General features: G+C 37.3%; 1 protein-coding gene across 1 annotated transcript in view; it reads right to left on the bottom strand.

The window, feature by feature from the left end:
* Nucleotides 1–17,965, bottom strand: part of GUCY1A2 (guanylate cyclase 1 soluble subunit alpha 2) — a 172,120-nt gene that overhangs the window by 60,680 nt on the left and 93,475 nt on the right. The window contains exon 6 of the mRNA XM_082762492.1: nucleotides 2,543–2,686. Coding sequence (XP_082618618.1) covers nucleotides 2,543–2,686 — 144 coding nt within the window. The remainder of the gene's footprint in view (nucleotides 1–2,542; nucleotides 2,687–17,965) is intronic.

Here is a 17,965-nt window from a genome sequence, read left to right on the forward strand (position 1 = left end):
TTCAGTAGCCACATTTAGGCTAGGTCTACAGACTTCCCTTACAGACAACTGAGAAAACACACAGTTTTAGGGTGTGATTCATCTCATACGAGAGAAGATACCTAAAGTAGGACAAATTAGAGTAGACTTCTCCAAAAGTCCTTATTTCTATAGCTTTTACGGAGTAGAAATCCAGGTGAGAGAAATCCTAACCCTGATATATTTAAAATCTAGTCAAGAAGCCTTTCTAAATGATACATTTTTTTAAACATGAATTAGCAGGCTCAGCACAAAGGCAACAATAATTTCCTAAGCTTTTGTCACCCTGGAGATGTGATTAGCTGGTAACACCAGCCCTGCAGCTTTGAAATCACTCACACTTAAAACTGAAAAAAGGGTAACTAACGCCCACTGAGGACCTTCTCAGTACCTCTACTTTCAGCATAAGTTATGATGAACTGATAGCTCTGAATTCAAAAGGAAATTCATTAGGACTTTTTGAACATATGCAGTTATTCTTAGCACTTTCTTTTTCATGCATGCATATTTGCTATGCATTGTCTTCATATTCTTTCTTTTATAGGTTTTCTTATGCAGTCACTGAAACCATAAATAATTTTCCAAAAGAAAAATGACAGTAGAAATGAAAACAGCCACAAACTGTGAGTCTAAGAGTAAAATATACACCTTCAAAATTTCCCTATGATTGCAGGAATCATTCATAAGAAAGTAACAAGTTGGAGAGGATCTGGAAGGCAGTGTATGACAGTTTAGATAGAATGCATTAGTCAGTTATAGTCATTGGAAAAATAGAGAAATCATCAATCTAGAAAATCTATTTTGATTGGAGTAAATGAATACCAATTTCATGAATTGGTAAATGATTACCTACATCAAAACTTAAAATGCTATCTCTTCTTCAGTCTTTAGAAAATATTTGTCTTTTAATGCTTGTTCTGTGTTTGATAAATGCCCATGTAAACTTTTCCAGAATTTTTGTTCGACATCCATAGTCAGTCCAAGGCATTTTTACAAAAAGTTATGTTTTTGGATATGTGGACATTTTGCAGTAATCAAATTAATATTTTCTTCTGGAATTAAAAATAAATAAATAAATAAATAAAAATCAACCAAACCAAAACCAACCAAACCATCAATACTAAAAAATGGAAATATTTAATCCAGAACTTAATATATTTTCATTTTAATATTGTGTTGCTATATTTCATAGAATTTCTAGCTTAGCTGAGTGCATCCACACTTTCCTTTCTCCTTTCAGAGCATAACAATTCATTTAGATTAAAGCTCTCTTGATTGAACTCTTGACACATAAAAAGAGTTCAAGCAATATAATTGAAGATTTGATTTAACTAATAGAGAAAGGTTGGAACTTAGTAATATTCTCATTGGTCAAGAAGCATCTCAGCAGCACTGAATATTTGAGTTTTATTTATTTTCTGTCAAGTTTTAAAACCTCAAAATGTCTTTGAATTCTTGGAAAAAAAATAAAAATCCATGGTTGCAACCCTCATTTTTAATAGATAAAAGAAATTGCAGTTTGCAAAGTGCAACTCAACAATGATATAAATTATCCCATGGGAACTCTGTCCAGCCTTCTTATCCAGCTACATATGGCTTTTGTTATAGGCTTTAGACAGTGTTGAATTATTGTTCTAAATAATCCCTCCATTTCCTCTGAAAACAAAAAGTTTGTGTTAAGGGAAGAACAATTTAACCAGAAACAGGACACATAATAAAGACAACATGTGATCCAAACCTTGTAAAAGAAATGCATGGATTTTTTTCCCTGCTGAATTTCTATCTTTCACTTCATTATTACTCATTCCAAATGCTAGCAACTACAAGGTCAGTGCAAGATCAAAAGCAGCAGAACAGCAGAGTGGAACTTTAAAATAATACAAAATGGACATGTTTTTCCACCTCCTGCTACCTCCAATATCAACTAGTAGGAAGAACTTGAGTTGTATGGGAAGGAAGTACATTATCACCAAGAAAGAGCAAGTAGTCCACACACTCTTTTATTCAGATCAACTATTTATAAGAGACATGTGCCCCTCAGAGATGCAGAACTGAGTGCCTCCACAACAGTGCTGAAGTTCAGATCAGGAGCCTACTTCTGAATGTATTTCCAAATGTCATCATGTTTTGGCTTGTAGCACAGGACATTCCTGAAACATGTGAACTATCTTCTCACACTAAACTGAACTAGAAGAAAGGCTCCAGAAGTGCACCTATTTGTGCATAATGCTACAAATAAGCATATGACAAAGTGACAGCTAGTCCAAAGTAGATCCCTACATTTACCAAAATGTGCATAATGTGCATTTTAGGTCTCTGCTGATTTTGTGTCATCTGCTGTGTTTACTAAAGTAGCTGTGATTGTTGATGGACACCATCCACTTTATATGTTCATAAGAAAGACTGTGAAATCTTAATGCAATTTCAAATTCTCCTGGCAGTAGATTTCTACCAACAGAAAACAGTGGAATTAATCAGGCCAATGTACCACTGACCAGCTGAGAATAAAGAACAAAGGGGTTACCTTAATAGGACTCCCATCTGGAGTGAGGACCTCTTCTGAAAGCTCCATCATCTTCAGTGCCATCAGGGCAATGGCTTTAGCATGACTAAGGCTTTTCTTATGGAGCCCTGCCGCAACGCAGTACGCATCACCTATTGTTTCCACCTGCAGCAATCAGACAAATCAAATGTTAAAGTACGATAATGAGAAGAGATCGCTACCATTAGTTATCTGCAATCAAACAGCATTGCTTAAAAACATGTGAGCAAAACATCCATAAAATAAGCAATTAGACAACGGAGCATAATTACCTGAGTTTGCAAACAGGTGCAGTCAAAACCTGACAAGCAGTTGCATAGTGGTTCATCAACATTATAAACAAAGAAGATCATTACGTCTAGAACAATGTATGCCATCAGCTGAAATATGACATTTTCCCGTAGCAGTAATGCAGAAAACTCTATTTTCCTAAATGAGAAATTGCTTGCAGCTTTGGTTGGCACTATTCCGGTTGAGTTTGTTGTTTGGTAAGAATAGTACCACATGATTATAATTCATAATTATTATTTGCTCTGCTAGAAAAGTACATTAGGAAGAGAATTAGAAGAAGCAAAATGTCACCATAAAAAACAGTCGACAGTCTATGACTTCTCATTAGGAGGGAGCTCTTTCTGGTGTAGGGGAGAATTTAAAAATAGATGTTATTGCTACAGACTTCTGACTGCATCTGCCTCTGTTATTTTCAAATAAGAAATGCTGCCTCTCTCTACTGTGCGGGCAACCTGACTGTGAATTCCCTACCTTCAGGCATCAAGTTCAGCAGACTGTTCCCTCTGGTCTCTTCAGACAGGCCTTACCTATCTCTCATCCTTGATTTTCTTTAAAGAAAGCTGTCCCTCAGGAGGAAGAAGGAACAAAGGAAATTACAGAAGCCCTCTGGCTTTGGATGAAGGAAGCTTGAGAAACACTGATGCCCTTGAGTTCCGCAGCTTTACTGACAGCATTGTGTTTTGTAGTCTGCATCATGCTCCACACAAAGTCTGTGAGCACATGCCCAGGCAGACTCAGCCCTGAAGGTTTAGTTTGGTTTTTGCTACATACCTAACTTGGCTTTCACCCTGCCCACAACACTACAGGAATGGCAGAAAAGGTTTTAGCGAAGATTAGGGTGAGAAAGAAGCATGCATTAAGCAAGGAGATACTCAACAAATAAATACAGATGATTCTTTTTTCTGTGGGGACTCTACTAATAGTAGGAGACCTGGACCTTTGCAGATTAATTTCCAGTGTTGAGAAGTAGAATTAAAGGTAATATCTTGAAATGTAAGCATTTATATGTAAATGTGTCCAGAGCAGGAATCTAGGACAGCAGTATGAGCAAGTCAGAAACCGTTACAAGCCCATTGCCAAGTTTGACTCCTTAGTCTTTCCTGGTGATCATACAGGAGGATATACAGCAGCAGCTCAGGATTTCTCATGACCTGAGAGCTGAGGCATCTGCTAGCCATCTTCACTTTTAGAAGCTCCTAATAGTACTTGCATGTAGAAAAACATGTGGGAGCAATCAATACCCCTGTCTGTCTGCCCATTTTACCCAGTCTATATGTCAGGATCTCTGTCCATGAGAAGCAGAGACTGACAAATCCCTGCAGTTTAGGTCATCTTTTCAAAGATGTATGGATGGGCAAGCACAATACAATGGGTGGGTGAAAAATATACAAACTGGAGAACAAAACACATGATCACAATAAGAAAAAAAGCATCAAGATAAAAAACACACTCTGGATGGATAAGAAATGGATGGTAAAATTTTTTCAACCACAGAAGAAAGAATCAACAGAAATCCAAATAGATGGATGTTGTCAACCTTAAAATTGTGGATGAGCATAACCAGTTTGAACAGAAATTAATGTATTCAGCTCTCTCACAGAGAGCTGAATCTAGGATGACAGATACAAAAAATGAAATACAAATTTTACTCTTTGTTGAATGACTTAATTTCAAAATGACTTTTCCACTAAAGTTTGTTGCATTACACCACTTTAAGTAAATATAGATCTGAGACCACATACTGTTCCTGCAATATTCAGGCAGACCTACTTATTTCGTTAGCATCTTCCCCTTCAGAAATTTCCATAACATGTAAGCCAATTTAACAGCTAAATTGCAGTCACAGAATGAGTAGTATCATCAGAATTGCATCATATATATCACAGTACTACCAGGAAAAAGAGAATCCAGCTTCCTCATTTTAACTTTACTCTAAAAATATCAATTATAATAGTACCACTGAAGGATACCCTTTAAAGTATATGTCCCTATGATACTCCTCTGACAAAAATACTGGAGTAGCAGAGGAATGATTAGGACAGCTGAGACTGACCTGCTAGTTAAGGCCAAATGTGATGATTACTGATAAGGTGGTCCAATGTTTTACCATTCTGTAACTGGTTTCAATCTCTACTAAGATTTTCTCTGACTAAGCATTTAAACTGGAATTTCCATGCTAAATCTTATCCAAACTTTAACCTTCGTTCAGTCCTCCTTCAAAATCAGGTTAAGCAAATTTTCCATTTCTCAATGTTTATTTTTTTTCCCAATTATTTCTCAAAAAGCTCCATGACTTCTTATAATTCCCTAATTAGAGTAAATGTCAATAGCATTAGAAGAAACGGAAGGTACTACTCAATGCAGCTAAAAATAGCAGCCTTCAGCTCTACTTAATGTTCTTCAAGATGACTGTAGAATCATAGAATAGTTTGATTTGGAAGGGACCTTCCAAATCACTTAGAAGATCATCTAATTCCATGTGCCAGGACACCTCCCACCAGACCATGTTTCCCAACGTTCCATCCAACCTGACCTTGAACACCTCCAGGGATGGGACATCCACAGCTTCTCTGAGCAACCTGTGCCAGGACCCCACCATGTTCTGAGTGAAGAATTTCCTCTTTATATCTAACCTAAGTCTATCCTCTTTTAGTTTAAAACCACTCCCACTTGTCCTATCACACCACCCCCTGACAAAGAGTCCCTCTCCAGCTTTCCTGTAGGCTCCCTTTAGGTACTGGGAGGCCATTGTAAGACCCCCAGAACCTTCTCTTCTCTAGGCTGAACAACCCCAGCTCCCTCAGCCTGTCTTCATAGGAGAGGTGCTCCAGCCCTCTGGTCATCCTCATGGCCCTCTTCCAGACTCGCTCTAACACATCCATCTTCTTCTTGTGCTGGGGGCCCCAGAGCTGAACACAGGGTGGGGTCTCACAAGAGCAGAGCAGAGGGGGAATATCCCCTCTCTTGCCCTGCTGGCCTTGCTGGTTTTGATGCAGCCCCGGATATGGTTGGCTTTCTGGGCTGCAAACACACATTGCTGGCTCATGTCAAGCTTCTCATCAACCAGCACCCCCAGGTCCTTCTTCTAAGGACTGTTCTCAGTCCAATATCATGCTAATCAAACTAAGCACAGTAATAAAACTTCATAGGAAATCTCTACCTGATGCTAAACTAACTTCTGAGATTTTGGCTTTGTAATATGAATATTATAATGCATTAATATATTTGATTGTCATATCCTTCTAGGAAGGTACACAGGCAAAGGTATTTTGCTACTGTAACCATGCAATAAGTTGTTTCTTTTAAAAAACAAAATGTCCTCTGTTGAATATTTCAGCCATTTTTTGCATATGGTTGACAGCTTTACCTTTATTAATATTTAGTATATTTTAGTTCTATTTAAAGATTTTTTTCTTAAAAGTCTTAATATTTCTAGGCATTCATTGACAGCTTGGCCTACCATTAATCATTTTTCATCCTTTATGACTAATTTACACTCACTTCTGTCAGCTTCACTGGATTTTTCATAATTGGGAAATAATATATATTATAACATAGAAGAGAAGTGAGGTTGAAAATAGATGTCAAAATTAGACCAATCTATAAAAAATACAGGATATCATTTTTATATTTAATTAACAATGAAAGAAGCCAGTAATCATTGCAGCTACTTACACTGCTATACAAAGGTCTTTTCTCAAGCCTGCTGTAACTCCTTGCCAAATCATTGAAAATGTCCAAAGGATTTTTTGTCAGGCCCCACAACACATCAAAGATTAAGATTCATAAGTAATTGAAGTAGTTGTGTGCACTCTGCTGTTAAGAAACTGCTTCTTGATAGATACGCTCAGGCTGCTGAACACTGTATAGTAACAATGCGTAAGACTCACTGCAGATACAGTTTGCAGGTTACAGATATGAGCAGTACATTTTATAGAGATTGAGCTCTACCGTAATTATCTTACAGTCACTTACTTATCCTTAATTCATATGGATTTTAGATGGAATATGATTTGCAGATGAACCTAGGAGCCCAGCAGGCAGAATATCATTTCTCCAATAATGTTAGCAGAGAACAGAGGTTAATAGACTGTCCCTGGGGCAACTCCAGTGGGTCTTTTCTAACTACCAGGAGCTAAACCTTCTGTTACGTTAACTGAAAAACTGGAAGTTGTAGCTAAATGATGTCCCCTTGTTATAAAGTCAGGGTGTTGATTCAGTGACAGTTCAGAAGGGAAAGTGTGGTACTTTTCCTCATGAATAAATGAAGGTGCACCAGGAATTATATGAACTTCTCAAAGCAATGAAGGCTCTGAAGTGTCACACATAATTTCACAGTCTTATACACACAGTGGGGGTGGGGCAAAAGATAATTTTGAAAACAAAACCTGTAATGGCAAGTGTAAGATTTTCATCTAAAATACTCAGGAATCACAACACTCAAAGTAATCTTACTAGCACCTTTTTCAAAGCACAGCTAGGAAATAAGCATCAAAAATGCAATCTTGGTGGTCACTCTTGTGCCAATTCTGATTGCAAATTCCTACAGCAATCACAAAAATTTAATGCACTGAAAGAAGCAGGTGAACGGAGAAGTGGCTTTAGTTGTAGACCTGTCTCTCTCTACAGGTTTACTGTAAAAGCTTAACAGATAATTTGGATTATAACTGTTACAGTGGAGTGCTCATCACCTTGTTTTTATCAAAGGGCTGAAAGTAATATGTGTGTTTGGGGCAGGTATTCCTTTTTTATGCATTACACGATGAAAAGAAGATTAACTATACACAAAAGAATGGGAATGAAAGTTCAAAAATTGCTGCTTTATTTCATGAAGAACATCTACCTTTAGTGGCTTGTCCCTTGTAGATCCTTTGTCTTCCTCTGAAGGGTACTTGTGTACTATTGTTCCTATCTCCTACATACTCACAAGTTTGTGTAGGTATTTATTATATCACTCCATAGTGAATATCTACAATAAAAGTAATTACCCTAAAATAATCCATGCCAGTGTCTCTACAGACTGTTACAGTCTCTTTTTCCAAATAAATAAATAAATGGGAAACAAAAAGTCATCTTGACTTCACTTTAGAGGTAAACACAGTTGAAGTATCGTCTTTACCTCAAATTGTCATCCAGAAATAAAAGCCCTCAATGCAAGTCGCACTACTGATTTTAGTTAATGCTGGCTGGCTGTTTGAGACAAAAATGACTGCTAATGGAGCCCTTATCAAGCCAAATTAATTCAAGGAACATTCATACTTTAGCACCTTACGTTTATATTACTGTATCACACCTATAGACTTTAATACTCGAGGCCTATTTACAGCAAATTGATTAGTTCTAGTGGGTGACACTGTCTATACCTCACCAGATGATACAAAAAGGCAATCTAAGTTTCATTTTTACATTCGTTTAATTCTTGTGCTTATTTGAGCAGAGCTAATCCACTCAGGTCAAACCACTGTAACTCATGAAAAAACTCACAGAAAATGGCCACCACGAGAAATGGGGGCAAGGGCATGCCCATTTTCTTCCACCTACTTACTCTTACTTTTTACTGGGAATGACAGAATGACAAAAAAAAAAAAAAAAAAAAAAAAAAAAAAAAAAAAAAAAAAACTTGGTGTAAGTGGTCCTTGAGCAGCTTCTTTTTTTTCTCTGATCTTAGACCCTGTGCCACATTTAACAAGGTATTATGGAATATGCCAAGTCCTAATAGAGTAACCAGACATAGGTATTCTTCAGCCTTTTCCAGGTCTTTGATTTCTTATCCTCCCTCTATAGAATAAGAGATACTTTTTCAAATTCAGTTGCGTTTCTAAATGTATTAAATCCTGCTTATGGTCTCATGTGTTTCTGTTATTTTAATCACCAGAAATATTTATTTCTGCTTAAGTAAGTATGTATTTTATAATTTTAAGCTGGCAGTAAACTTGGAATATTAAACAGTTTCTCTACACTGCACACCCTGTTTACAGCCACAGCATTTAAAGTGTATATGCTATATTTAGCTGAAGGAAAGCTTATTACTAAACTGTTTCTTATCACTTATGAGCAGTCTGCCAATAGCTAGAAAGTCTCCAATTGCTGAAAGATATTCTATAAAGTTTCATTTTATAAGATTGAAATAATAATGAACAGCAGTTGCAATGATATCAGTTTCCTCTTAAAGAGCTTGAGAAATGAAAATACAGAAATAAGCAGCAGGAAAAGGCATAATGACTTAGATAATTGTAATTTAATGTTCTTTCCTTTTCTCCCTTGACTCTTCTCACTAAGAAAACTAACTCTGCTTGTGTGTAATTTTTTCCCCACACAAGTGTTATTCTTCATCTTAAAAAACTTGGCTTTCATTTCACCTGTTGCCTCTTCAAGTTTTCTCTCTGTCCCAGTATACAGACACACTGATCTAGGTGCCTCCATAAAGAACACAACCTTGCATTTCGTGGCATAAATTTCAAAATGAAAGGCTAAAAGGTCTGACATATTTCATAAGTAGCTATTATGGCTTCTTGTATTTCTTCAAGTTTCCACATTCACTACTGTCAAAGATGGACCATTATAGTGTTCCCCTGACAATTAGATAATTGAGGTTATAGTGTAGCTACTGATTTTTCCCTTTGTTACTAATTTGAGGAAGAAAAATTGCTATATAAATTACTTTTCATGATGTATGTTTAAATTGCCCAAAGAAACCTTAAAGTCATGGAAAAGATGTTTATATTATTTTTCTCCCATTGGCAATAATGAAATCTGTTTTTTGTTGTTGTTTTTCGTTTGTTTGTTGGAGGTGGTGGTGTTTTTTGTTTGTTTTTTTGTTTGTTTCTGATTTGTAACTTCCCATGGTGAGGAGCGGAGCGGAGCGGAGCGGAGCGGAGCGGAGAGGAAAGGAAAGGAAAGGAAAGGAAAGGAAAGGAAAGGAAAGGAAAGGAAAGGAAAGGAAAGGAAAGGAAAGGAAAGGAAAGGAAAGGAAAGGAAAGGAAAGGAAAGGAAAGGAAAGGAAAGGAAAGGAAAGGAAAGGAAAGGAAAGGAATCTGCATATTTTATTACAGATAACTTTACTGCTCAGCTGAGCCACAGAGTTGCATTGTTTGGAGCTGTAACACGCTGGTTTCCCTGGTGATCAACTAGTATATTAGCATCTGCCAGAATGTCAGCCTTTCTTTATCTTTCTGTAATGATTGTCAGTGAAATTACCACCTCAGTTTCCTTGGTTGATGAAATACCATTTATATTTCTCTTCTTAGCTAAAAATGAACAGAATCAGCATTAACATTAAGGGCCCTTGAATACTCCATTGCCTCTTACAGTCAATCCCAGACGTTTCTGATTGTTTCAACAGGAGTATGCAATACTTATATTTTTGCACAAAGATCATCATTTCCATTTGTAAAAGTCATGGAAAGTCAAGCTTTAAACTAATCTGTCAAGTATTCTAAGGGACCCTACTGAGAGACAGAGCAATGCTCAGTGGTGAAGGGAGTTACTCCAGTGTCAATATAACATAAAGCAATGAAATTTGGAAAAACATAAATCTGGGTTGATGATGATTGCATGAGAGAAATTAAAATGCAGTGAAACTTCATTTTATTCAATCAAAATACACTCCGTGCATTATATGACACTAAATTAGGGAAGATAACATGATTAAAAAAACATAACAATAAATCACATGAAAAGGAGATGACAGTAACAGGGAAGAAGCAACATTTCAAGCACATAGGCTGCAGATAAGTTGATAAGGTGAAGACCAAGTGGGTGAGATTTGGCTCACCTAACCTGAGACATCTTTAATGTAAAGACAGTATTCTCTCTCTGTTTAGCTTGTAACCCATGGACAGAACTGGGGATTCTAGCAGTCATCTGACCTGTGCTAAGCATCTCCTTCAGGAAAAGATGACTCTCACACTAAAAAGATGAATCTCACACTAAAAAAGATTCATGCTTACCGTATAAAATCATATTTCCCTCTGCTGACTGTGAGAACAGTCTAGATAACTAGTTCTTTGTTGTAAATAGTATAGTTTCACCTTCTCTGTCTCAGAACCATGTAAGAGAAGGCTCTAACAAGACCATGGGAAGAGGCAGAAGGGCAGACTGAACAAGGTCATAGAAGCAGGTGAATTTTAGAAGTAGGACAGGGAAAATTCTGGGAAACCAAACAGTCCTTCAGTAAAGCTGATCCCTAGAAATACAGATAAGCAAGTGAAAATTTCTATCATTCTATCTCTAGAAAGATAGATGAACAAATGGAAAACCTGCATATGCTCCATGTGTCATGCTCCTTTCCACTCAAATCTAGGCTCAGAACTATTCATACTGGAGAATATGAAGTTTCACTGATTCCTATGATTACACTAACAAAACAAACAAACAAAAAATCTATAACTTTAAGCTTTTTAATTTGTTCTGAAGACCTGGAAATAATTTCTCAATGAGCACTGTCAAGGTATTTCCCTGACTGTCTCTTCATTGGAGTTAAATTCCATGCATACTCCTCAACCTGTGACTACTGGAGCACATCTCTACTTCCTGCACACCTCGTTTGCATTTCTGTGGGAAGGTACAAACATCTAAGGAGGTTGTTTCTCAATTGCCATCCCATGGGACCAGGATTCAGGATGGGAATGCACCTGGAGTAGTAATCTGGAAAGTGGTCTGAGGTACTGCAGTACAGACCTATGCCTTCCCAAAGTTTTCATTATCCTCTTTACCTATATTTCATTCCAACTGCAAGACTAAATTACATAGTACCTCGAAACGACATATTTCTTTTATGAAAGCTGAAACGTATTCCATTTAAAGGCATACTGCAAAATTCATCCTTAAGAAGAAATTCTCGTATTTGACTCTATAAAAAAACTTTGAAGTCATTAGGATCTCCCAGCGGGTTTTTCTTTCATCTGTTTTCTGCCCTTAGTTGTAGATCTGGAAACTTAGGGAAAGGCTATGGTATATGGCAATGTGGTGTTCCACACTTTTCATTTGGATTTCATTATTCCTGTCCATGACTTCTAGTTCTGTTGCAAATGGAATACCTTTTTAATAGATATAGGACAAAGACTGAAGAAAAGGGAGATCTTCCCCATTCCAGTTTTATATTAAGGCAGCAGTCTCAGCACTCACCACAGACAGAAATTTATTTAATGTCCATATTCTATATCATTGACTTCTCTCCATGTCTTTCTACCCATACCCTTCTCCCATATACATCTCTGTAAATCAGTAATTAACTTACAATATTGTCATTTAGTGTGGGACTCATACTACCCAGCTTTGGTCACATTAAACTTAAGCCTCTAATTTTAACTATTCAATCATAATCCTTCTGTTGTCAATGATGAGAAAAATGAACTTCCATGGCGTGATTTATTCCATCTTGAAGTCTAGAAACATCATTTTTTTACCCATTTACTACAACAGGACCCAAAAATTCATGTGTTCACTTAATTGCTTCCATGCCCAGCCTGCAGTTTAATATAAAAAAAAAATGCTCCCATGTTATCATCATTTTTTTTCCCTGAGAAACAGCTGAAAAACAGATTTATGTGGGTCAGGATCGCCAAAGACTTGGATGACTTAGTTTGTGAAACTCTTAGAAGACCCTGGGTGAGCTGTTATCTTCTCATGCACCATGTGCCTTTCAAAGTGCACTACAGAGTGCATGTTCCTGCCCCCAGAATGTACTCTATAACAGTAAAGAGATTGCACAAGTGTGTTGGCTGCTAGTGCTGAGACACTGTCTGTCAGCAGCAATAGCAAAATCCCGTTTAGCTAAAAAATAAAATTAAAAAAGTAAAATTAAAAAAATCCTGTATTTTGCCATGCATAGTTTGGCATGCAGGTCGAGGATGGTATTAAATCAGTCAAGGGAGGAGGAAAGAGGTAAAATATTTTGGGCTGTCTATGGTAAAAAGATAAGAACAATTCAATATAAAATACAAATCTCATGAAAATAAATGTTAAACTGACATTGGAGACTGGAGAGAAACCGGATGGGTTATTTCATGGAGAGGCCGTGTGTGTGCTCTTTGGAATGCATTTCAGAAAGGCTGCTACTGAGCATGGTCTAAGTATGCTTGATCCTTGAGGATCCCACAGGATCCCATACCTGAAGTATTGTGTCCAGTTCTGGGCTCCCCAGTACCAGAGGGACCTGGGCATACTGGAGAGACCCCAACACAGAACTACCAGGACGATGAAGGCACTGGAGCATCTCTGCAGTGAGGAATAGGCTGAGAGAGCTAGGGCTGCTCAGCCTGGAGAAGAGGAAGCTCAGGGGGATCTCATGCGTGTCCCTAAATCCCTGAAGAGATTATCTGTCTATATAACAAAGATAGAATACTAACCTTTTCCAAATTAACCAAAATGCATGTGTTTTCTTGATGTGTGAATAGAAACCAAAGCTTAGGTCTGTTTGCATTTTCAAGTTTTCTATATGATTTTCCACCGCACAGAAAAGCTTTTAAATGCAGTTCGATTGTATGACATTGTGAAGCTTGAAAACATGTGTTAGCTTAAAGTACTTTGACCTGTTTTTTTTGTTGTTGTTGTTGTTGTTGTTGTTGTATGTTTGTCTGTTTTTCCAGAAATGAATTTTACATTTTTGATACAGTATAATTTATAGATTTCCTCAAATCTTTGGGATACTTTAAGAAAAATCCCATTTTTTAAAGGCTGCAAGTTTTCAAAATAGCATTCAGGAATCATCTTCTTAAGTTTCTTAGTGTTTGGCTCTCTTAGCTTGTGCCTTTCAATTTTTCAAAACTCCTAAGCAATGAAAACTTATTCCTCAGTTTCAAGGTAACTCTGCAATGCTTTTGTGATGTTGAATTTTGCTTTTGGGAATAGTTCAGCGTATGGAAAACCCCTCCCAAGTCAGCAGAAGTGGATTCCAAGTGCCTGTCTATGAAGTTCAGTTCATCTGGTAAAGCTCATTTTTAAAAGAAGTATCTTACTACAAATCCCAGCTCTTTTCCCAAGAGTCTAATTATGAATCAATTGCTCTTACCAGGCCTGAGGGCATTTTATTTTTAGTGAGTTTAATGATGCCACATGCCAGCAAGTTCATGAGCATATTACCAGAAGAGTTTTATTCAAACTTCTTTCTCTAGCACCTACTTAGCAGTTTTAAGCCTAAATCTTACAGTATCCAGCATATGGAGGAATTCTCTTATCTACACATTGATTCAGAGTGCTGTTTTCTTTATGAAAGGAAAATAGACAAATGGTTCTTGCTGTGTAGCATCTAGTATTTTAAAATTTGGGTGTGGGTTTTTGTTCTTTTTTTTTTTTTTTTTTCCCACTAGTTAAAATACAGACATGCAAGAAGAATTACAGTTTACATTATACCAACATCAGGTTTGCACACAACAGTCATGGAACACATAAGTCAGTGCATAAATGATTTCTCTCTTTTGTGGGAAGTATGAAGCTGCAAAAATCACATTGAATGTTTACGATGAATAAAAAATGTTCTGGTTGGCATTCTGCCTTATGTGAGGTAGTTACAATGTCATAGTAATGAACTGTCTAATGAAATAAGCAACCATTAAAATAATCATGTATAACTTAAGACACACATTTCAGTTTAATGTGATAGGCCTTCTCCAGCAGTAAGAAGGGTCTTAGATTGCTGTAGCTACCCTTAATATTAAAACTACCGCTGAACAGCAACCTCATCAAGATTATATGAGCTTTCATTTATCTGTCTTGAAATTTCTATATTCTCCTAACTTCCCTAAGTATCTCCCACATTCATTTCAGAAATTAGGGTACATCTTATGAATACTATTTGAAAGAATGAAAACATTGCATCATGGAGGGCTGATGTATATGAAGGGCCAGCCTTAAGTTGTCAGGATTGTGCTAAGTATCCTCTAGGTCTGGGACAATACTGGACTGTTGCAATGGAATTAGTTTAGACTGATGGAAACTGAAATTTTCAAGTCCTTCAGAGGGACTAAAATTTAAATGGCTGATAAATGTGACACGAGAAAACAAAGGACTTAGCTATTAATGGTGGCTTTTAAAAAACATAACATCGGGGAGACTTGCATGCTCTAACAGGGCACACTCCTGGCCATGGTTCTTTTCTAGACACTGCAATTGGGCTTTCTTCTCAGCATGGAGCAGGGAGCCCTAAAGGAGGATAAACTTCTGGGTGCTGCCCAAACAAAAAGGATGTAGCTAGTGTCCACACACAAACTGAGGACATGGGAAGCACTCCCACAACCAGTGAGCAGGACTTAGGCTCTAAGGCTCCCAGACAGTCTGAGGGAAGTGGAACGGTACACTTAAAAACAAATATGGGCTTCTCAGGTAAGAGAAAAGTGGAAGGATCTGTACATTTCTCTAAAAAGAGAAAGAGAAGGAAACATATACAAGCACAGTATTCCTGAAGAAATCGTACACAGAAGCACAAGTCCTCGACTCTTAAGAGGATTCTTTGGTGATTAATTGCCTAGATCAGGGGAATGTGCACAGATGTTTTAGGGCTTTGTGCAGGTCTGTATGTTTATAAAGTAAAGAATGACTCTTCTGGAGCCTGCATATCTGTTTACCTCATTTGTACATCTCCCTAAAGACAAAAAGTGTAAATCCACCACAAGGCTGCAAAACAAATACAGGCTTAAAGTAATGGGAGGTCTTGAAATATCCTGGAGCTCTCTGGTAAAAATAATGCAGATGTGCAGGGTGATTTCACACAGAAAAGAACCTTTTGAGTTTTGTTTTTTTAAACATAACCCCCAAACAGTTCTGATTTCCCCCCAAAGTATAGGCACCCCAGCATTGCCCTGTCTCCAGAGTGAGATGCTCTGTGTGATAGCAAAGTCTATGCAGAGGCAGATAGCTAGAGAAAGTCAGTGATATAGCCTACTCAGAGCAAGGAAAGCAAGAAGGTTCATAAGTTCTCTGTGGTGGGACCTGAACAGAGCAGTCTGCTAAAGGGCAGCTCTACACATACGGGTGGCACCACAGAGAGAGAGTTTCTGCATGATGGGGATTTTCTTCTATTATCCAATCTAGCCTGACTTTAAATTAACAAGAAGAAGCAACACTTGCTGCATCAGTAATCCCCAAACTTGCATCTATTTATCTTTAAATAGGTATATCATAATATTTTCTGTATATACTATCACTCATAGAAGAGTATCAGTATAGTTTATACATTTTAATTGCATTTCATAGAATCTTAATTCTGTAGATGCTTCTGCTGAAGCTAAAAGAATTTGAATCCCTTTCAAAGTAGATAGGTAGTTGCATTGAACACACAAGGTTAAAACCGAGGAAGTGATAGAAAGAAGACAAAAGTAGTAGCCATAAATTTTACATGAAAACTTGAAAAGAAGGTTTTTTAACTTGTGGAACATTAAGCTTGCAAAACTTCAGAACAGTCTGAAGCTCATGAATCCCTGTCATCACAGTATTCTTTAGTCATTATAGCACCAACAATAAACTTAATTACTTATATGTGATTGTGTAGAAGTATCTTACACCAAGGAGGATAGTTAAGGAAGTAGGAAAGTACTTAAATTTCCTTTTTGTTATAATTTGTTTTGTTTTAACTAAAAATGAATACTGATTTCTGCTGGTTGAAAATGCAGCAGAATCAATTATACAACAGAAGATGTACAGCAAATAAATTTTGTCATCTGACAATAGTTCATTGCCCAAAACATTTAAGACTGCTCAGTTATGAAAAGTGGGACTCATCATTTCACAGAAAGTGAAGTTCAGGGCTAGGAGAAAATCCACCTTGGAGAAATGTCTTCAACAACAAATGTTGCACTGTCCAGAGAAAGGACCAAGAAACCCAGCCAACATACACAGCCACGCAGCCAATGAATGTACGACCAAAAAACCAGCCACAACACGTGCTGTCTTTACTGTACACAGCAGTTAAAAGACAAAGAAGAGAAATGGGTTTGTTTCAGGAAAGTAACAGAGGGGAAAAGAGTTAAGAAAGCAGGCCTACCCAGGCAAAAAGACACAACACCAAAAGTATCTAAAATGAGCCTATATCAAAGACATTATTTAGAGAGAGAAACAGAGGCTGCAGGAAGCTTGAACATGGAAGATATCAGCCTGCAGGGATAAGTTTTAAATGCTAGCCATGGCTGCAGTATATCTAAATAGTTTTTTCAATAAATAGGTGGCTTAGCTGAAGCATCATTTCCCAGCTCTTGGCTCACAAATGACAGGAATTCAGATACAGAGAAAAACAGGTCAAAACAAAGATACAGTCAAGTCAACCAGTATATACTTTATCCAAAACAATTGCTTTCAAAATGTATTGAGATCTTATCTTTCTTAGTACTTTTTCTCCTGGAGCCCATGTTTTTATCTGCGTGTCCACAGACATTGACTTACCAAGCAGCTCAGGTCTTCAAATCTGCAACTGCATTGCTATAATTTGCACTCCCTGCTTGACAGCATCCTTTTCTCCCACTCCTCAGTACCACGCCAAACATGATTAGCTCAGATAGTCAGCAGCACCAGTTCCCAAAGGCATTGCCAGGTCTCAGTTCTCTCGCATCCTCTCTCCTTTGTGATTACCCCAGGAGTGTCCCTATTCATCTTTTTATCAAAGCTATATGTAAGCAGATTCTTTCTAAAGTTTCACTCTCTAAAACACAAATTGCTAGAACTGTCACCCAGGCTTGTATCATGATGCATCTCAATTACTGTGATGTTCTCCTTCAGCCTGTAGGAATGTAATCTGTCATCCCTAGTATCCATTTAAAATTCTGCTGTGAAGTTGATTTTCAGAGCCCGTCATTTGCCTGTGTCATTCATACCTGCACATCCATCCACTGGATACCCTTTCCCTGTCTCATCAGTTATAACTACTTACTTTCATTTCCAAGGTATTTCAAAGTCTGATTCATCCCCCTTCAGCCCTCAACAAACATTTCTTATTCTTCAACCAACAGATCATTATGCTTGCCCTCCATGTTCTACTTGTTAAATACAGGCATCTTTGTTCTTCTTTCCGTGTCATACTTCTCTGTAAATATTCCTGAATGAATAGTGTGAGACAATTGAAAAGTATTATGTTCATTACATTCATTGTCTGACTCCAAAATTAGAAGCACTGAGGTTCTGAATTTA

This window comes from Aythya marila, assembly GCF_965140915.1.
Source record: "Aythya marila genome assembly, chromosome: 1".
In the NCBI taxonomy this organism is placed as follows: domain Eukaryota; kingdom Metazoa; phylum Chordata; class Aves; order Anseriformes; family Anatidae; genus Aythya; species Aythya marila.